This window comes from Rhinopithecus bieti, unplaced genomic scaffold (genome assembly GCF_001698545.2).
Source record: "Rhinopithecus bieti isolate Rb0 unplaced genomic scaffold, ASM169854v2 scaffold_17667, whole genome shotgun sequence".
NCBI classification, from domain to species: domain Eukaryota; kingdom Metazoa; phylum Chordata; class Mammalia; order Primates; family Cercopithecidae; genus Rhinopithecus; species Rhinopithecus bieti.
Genome location: NW_016809668.1, coordinates 1,709,946 through 1,716,349, shown reverse-complemented (window position 1 = coordinate 1,716,349; position 6,404 = coordinate 1,709,946). Strand labels below are relative to the sequence as shown.

General features: G+C 40.8%; 1 protein-coding gene across 2 annotated transcripts in view; it reads right to left on the bottom strand.

Annotated features, from left to right (window-relative positions):
• The window catches only part of ACER2 (alkaline ceramidase 2), a 45,812-nt gene that overhangs the window by 17,453 nt on the left and 21,955 nt on the right, over window positions 1–6,404 (bottom strand). For both annotated transcript variants that reach the window (XM_017890096.1, XM_017890097.1), the window contains exon 4: window positions 1,063–1,200. In XM_017890096.1, the coding sequence (XP_017745585.1) occupies window positions 1,063–1,200 (138 nt within the window). The remainder of the gene's footprint in view (window positions 1–1,062; window positions 1,201–6,404) is intronic.

Here is a 6,404-nt window from a genome sequence, read left to right as displayed (position 1 = left end):
AAAAAAAAAAAAAAAAAAATGTACAGGTCAGTGTGTTTTGGTATCTTCAACCCATTACCACAATCTCATTTTATAATTTTTCCAACACTCAAATAAGAAGCCCTTACTTATTAGTAGTCATTCCCTTTTCTGTCTCCCCTACCACCTCCCTACATCCCCGCTCTAACTCTACCCTCACCCCAACCTCAAGACCAGACTGGCCAACATGGCGAAACCCCATCACTACTGAAAATACAAAAATGAGCTAGGTGTGCTGGCAGGCACCTGTAATCCCAGATACTTGGGAGGGTGAGGCAGGAGAATTGCTTGAACCCAGGAGGCAGAGGTTGCAGTGAGCCGAGAATGTGACACTGCATTCTAGCCTGGATGACAGAGCGAGACTCCATCTCAAAAAAAAAAAGCATTCTTTAAATGGCTGGAAATAAAAAGAAGTGTTTTCAAAGAGCATGAAAATAAGGGTAGTGATTAGATGTACTTCAGCTGGGTCTAGAAGAGGACAATGATGCACCAAGAAGCGCTAAACGAAAATGTTTCTGGATATCAACCTGAACTCTGAATACACAAGTTCCCAAAGGAAAATGCTAGTGCAAAGAGCAAAACCTTTGCCTAATAGATTGTAAATGAAACACTAAGCCTCAAAGAAAGTATCACAGTCAACTGCAGTTGACCTGACGTGCATATTTCCTTATAGATACAAACTCATTTTCCCTGCCCCCTTTCTCTTTTCCTTCTGTGTGTGAATGCAATAACCTTTCTAGGACTTTTCCTTTCTACAGAATTAAGTCTAGACAGCCTGGTCTAGGTGCTGAGATGGTCCTGGTAAGCTAGCTTGTGATCAGTGGGATGCACTGCATCTGCAAAACAGCTGCTCCCCTCTTACTGAAAATGAGATTATTAGCATTTTGAACCAAACCATCAAACCTGCTTCCATCCAGCCGTCAGCAACTAACTCTTCATGAGGAATAAAACTCTTCTTCGGCTGCAGGACAGCAAAGAAGCCCCGAGCTGGTGTTTCCCCAGCACAGGGATAGCTAAAGGGTAGGCAGGAATGACGGCACCTACCTCTTTAGCTCTGCGATGAGCAGTGCAGTGCAAGGAACTCCCAGGGTCATCAGAGAGATGTTGTTGATGGCAGGCTTGACAAATGCCAGGCACGTTGTAATTGCAGACAGGACACAGACCACCACCTTGAACCTACCCCTGAATCCATGAAAACAAAACCAAATCCATTAGAAAAGGAATTATTGTTTGTTTGTTTAATGTTAGCAAGGTACAGGCATTGCCAGAAATGCAGGCTGAAACGAAATTCTGCGCTAAGTACCAAGGTTCAAAAAGCCACTCACACTCACTGGCTTAGGAATTCCACTTCAAGCAACTTATCCTTAGGAAATAATCAGAGATTTTCAAAATATTTAGCCATGAGAATGGTAAAATTACACTCAACCTACATCACTGAGGGTGAGATACGGATAACTGTTTTCTTCGTGCGATTTTTCTGTATTTTTTTAGATGTTCGAGTTCTCTGTATTTTTTCAGATGTTCTACAGCAGGGTTTAGCAATTTTTTTCTATAAAGGATTTTTGGGTTTGGGCTGGGTATGGTGGCTCACATCTGTAATCCTAGCGCTTTGGGAGGCCAAAGTGGGAGGGTGGCCTGAGCCCAGGAGTTTGAGGTTACAGTGAGCTATAACCTAAAAATAAAATAAATTATATATATATATTTTAAATTAAATACATGTTTTTATATATAAGTATAAAGAATATATAGTATATAGTTATATATAACTATATTATCCATATCTAAATATAGTATAACTATATGGTTATATATAAGTATAAATATATAATTAAATATATGCATTAATAAATATGTGTAATTATATTAAACATCAATATTTAATAAATCATATATACATACACACATACACACACACACACACACACATATATATATATAGGATTTGCAGGTCCTAAGGTCTCTGCCACAGCTACTCAGCTCTGTCGTTACAGAGAATAAGTAAATGAATGGGCATGGCTGGGAGCCAATAAAACCTGATGTGCAAAACAGAACCCTTTTGGCCCACAGGACGTAGTTTATCACCCTCTGTTCTACAAAGTGAACATGTATAACTTTCATAAGTAAAACAGAGACCATTCACAAATCATAAAGCATCCTAGTTTAAAAGAAAAATTGTCCTATGTGTCTAGCACACCCAAAAAAAGTTTTAAGAAAAAATTTCAATAGACTAAGAAAAAATAGTCTATATTTACTGACAACCTACAAGTCTAGTATGCACTAGAATCTACATGGACAAGGTTTTGAAATGACAAGTCTTAAGACAAATAATTGATACTATCTTCACACCCCTCAGTGGAGGTCATTTCAGTAGAAAGAGCCAGAAGTGGCGACGTGATCCTAGACATGCTCTTTTTTTTTTCCCTGGGACCCATTTCCTTATCTGTAAAACGAAAAGCCTGGACGAGACGATTTCTAAGGCCTCATTCATGACTTAAATTTAGGAGTACATGATTTTCCTGAAGTTTCTGTTATTCCTCATTAGCACAATTTACTTTGGCCAAAAGCCCCTGGAACAGGTCACAGTTAGGAAGCCAATTTGAATGAAATTCCATTATAAAGAAATTAAAGGGCATTGAACCCTCAAAATACAAATTTATCTTTTAAATAGGAAAGCCATTCATCATCAAGGCACAGGAAATCATTGATCAAGCTGCCAACTTTCAGACTGGAATGAACAGGAATTATAGCTCTGAACCTCTACCAGAGGAAAAAATACATGTGGGAAAGGCTCCAGGCAGCTAATCCTCAGGAGAGGCATGTTTTTCTCCTGGCCTCGGCTGGTGTTCTTCATCTACTGGAGGAAAGGCCGCCCGCTCCAGCCTCAGGGTGACGGTCCACAGCCATCACGTGCAGGGCCCTTGGGGACCCACAAGAACTCTTCCACTGGGTTTGACACATGCCAAGGCAATTTGGCCTTTTCGTTAGGATAAACACATAATCAGAAATGTCCAGAGTGCATCACCTCTCTGTACCCAGTGGTTTAAGAACTAGGCACAGGTCAGAGAGGGCAACAGAGTGATTCAAGGCATAGGTGTTCAGTGAGACCGATATGCATTCAAATCCTGCTTGCATTGCTTAGCAGCTGTGAGACCTTTGGCAAGTAACTCAACTCTTTGAGCCTTTCCCACATAAAAATTAAGACGCTCTGCCTCACAGTGTTCTTGTAAGCATTAACACAGTGCCTGGTACATGTTATGTGCTAATAAAATGCATTATTACTATTATCCTTACCATCATTTTAAAAATAAACACTACTTTAAATAATATTATTGTTGTTGATATCATACTCTCAGGGAAAATGTGACTGAGCTGCTGTTGCAATCACCAAAAGCTCCACAGAGTACTGCCAAATGGTTTAAAGGCAGTAAGCTTAAAAAAACATGGGTTTTGTTGTTGTTGTTGTTTTGTTTTGTTTTAGACAGAGTCTCACTCTGCTACCCAGGCTAGAGAGCAGTGGCACGATCTCAGCTCACTGAAACCTCCGCCTCCTGGGTTCAAGCGATTCTCCTGCCTCAGCCTCCCAAGTAGCTGGGATTACAGGCGCCCGCCACCACACTAAGCTAAATTTTGTATTTTTAGTAGAGATGGGGTTTCACCATGCTGGCCAGGCTAGTCTCAAACTCCTGACCTCAGCCTCCCAAAGTGCTGAGATTACAGGCATGAGCCACTGCAGCCAGCTGCAAAACATGCTTTCTTTAGAGAGGTCATCTGCAGACGCCTCCCCATGTCAGGTCCAGAAGGTGTACAGGAATGTGCAGGCCAACAAGGACATCCTGTGAACACAAACAGCCGGGAGAAGTAAACAGAGGCCATGTGGCCAGCAGAAAGACAGCCAGCCAGCCCAGCACACCCCAGAGTCAACAGAGGCCCTGGGTACAAGAGAGCTAGAAATATCCAGGAGTAAGAGGCCTCAGCAGGGTGTTTTTCTAAACTGTGATTGATGACAGCCTCTGGTCCTATTTCAACTTTCCAGCCCATTAGGGTCTCACACTGAAACACAAGGTCAGGAAACCCTTAGCACCACTGCTTCCTGTATTCTGTAATCCAAAATCGAATAACTCAGTACCATCATCAAAATATTTTCATAGTAAAGCTGCTACTATTATCACTAACTACCCTTTAAAACAGTGGTTTTCAAGCCTATATCCTGTGTCCTTTTTTACCAAAGTAAAACTTTGTTTTCAGGCTTGAAAACTACTATCATTGGCTTTTTTACTAAAGTAAAAGGAACACAGGGTATAGGCTTGAAAACAACTATCACTGGCTACCCTTTAAAGCAGTGGTAATTTCATTTCTGAAATGAAATAAAATTTATAGATGATAAAACCTCCCATCATAATGACCACCAAAAACATGTCCACAAGATTTCTAAATGTCGCATAGAATTGTAAATGTCCCTGGTTAAGATCTACTGCTATAAGCTACCAAAACTTAATCTATTTAGAACAGCCAGCCCTTGATAGTCACAGCACTATAGCATTTGGTCATGAAAGGGACCTCAGAGGGGTAGTCCAACCCTGTTATTTCATAACTAAAGCACTAAGGCCCAGAGAGTTTAAGATTCCAGCCTCAAGTCATCCAGCAAGAATGCTAGCAGGGCAGGCAGATCCCAGACTGCTCCCTTGCTATTCAAGATTCGAAAAATAAAGTAGATTAAAGTGAAGGCTGTCCTGATATTTTCTAAAGATAAAATCATAAAAACTACAGAAGAACAAATTATTTAAGAAGTGGATACAAGGTTGGGCACAGTGGCTCATGCCTGTTATCCCAGCACTTTGGGAGGCCAAGGTGGGAGGATCTCTTGAGCCCAGGAGTTTGAGACCAGCCTGGGCAACACAATAAAACCTTGTCTCTACAAAAAAAAAAAAAAAAAAAAAAAAAAAATTAGCCAGGTGCAGTGACAGGCAGTTGTGGTCCCAGTCACTTGGGAGGCTGAGGCAGGAGGATCACGTGAGCACAGGAGCCAGAGGTTGCAGTGAGCTGTGATTGTGCCACTACACTTCAGCCTGGGCAACAGAATGAGATTCTGTCTCCAAAAAACAAAACAAAACAAAATAGATACAATTAGCCTATAATAGTTCCTTGTTCTCATTTTTTTCTCAAAATAAAATATCTAAAATTATTAATAACCATGAGCAATTGAGTATATGTCCTGAAGAGTCTCAGGACATTCTAGGCAAGATGAAAGTACGTTTTTTTTTCTATAAACCCAACATTTATATCCTATTGACATAATGAACATTAATAATTTCCCTATATAAAATATGTGCAACTATTATATATCAATAAAAAATTCAGGCCAGGCGCAGTGGCTCATGCCTGTAATTCCAGCACTTTGTGAGGCCAAGGCAAGCAGATCACTTGAGGTCAGGAGTTCAAGACCAGCCTGGCCAATCTGGTGAAACCCTGTCTCTACTAAAAATACAAAAATTAGCTGGGCGTGGTGACAGGTGCCTGTAATTCTAGCTACTTGGGAGACTGAGGCAGGAGAATCACTTGAACCCAGGAGGCAGAGGTTTCAGTGAGCCAAGATCACACCACTGCTCTTTAGCCTGGGCAACAGAGCAAGACTTCATCTCAAAACAAACAAACAAACAAAAAACAGAAAAAAAAAAAAAAAAAAGAACCACTTGTCCATAAGCCATTCATAATAACCACCAGAACCTATTGAGTCTTTACTCTGTGTGAGCCACTGTACCTTATGTAATTTTCTCATGTATTTCTGACCGCATCAGGAAGATACTTTTGTCATCTCCACTATATGGACAAGCAAAATGGGGTCCCAGAGCCTTTTTTTTTTTTTAAGTGAATTGTTATTCAAAGCTATGTTGTCTAATCCAAACTCAGCCACCACACTCTACTGTCTCTTCTCCAAAATCTCACATTAAAACGATTTTAATGTGTGTTTAGAATATTCCAGCTAAGGCCAGATGTGGTGGCTCATGCCTGTAATCCCAGCACTTTGGGAGGCCAATGCGGGCAGATCACCTGAGGTGAGGAGTTCAAGACCAGCCTGACCAACATGGCAAAACCCCGTCTCTACTAAAATACAAAATCAGCCACATGTGGTGGCATGCGCCTAGAATCCCAGCGACTCAGGAGGCTGACGCAGGAGAATCGCTTGAACCTGGGAGGCAGAGGTTACAGTGAGCCGAGATCGTACTACTGCACTCCAACCTGGGCAATAAGAGTGAAACTCTTGTCTCAAAAAAAAAGAAAGAAAAAAAAAAGAATATTCCAGCAAAGTCTAGATCAAGAAGAAAAGAAAACATAAAGAAAAGAAAAGAAAAGAAAAGAAAAAAAAAGAAAAGAAAAGAAAAACCATG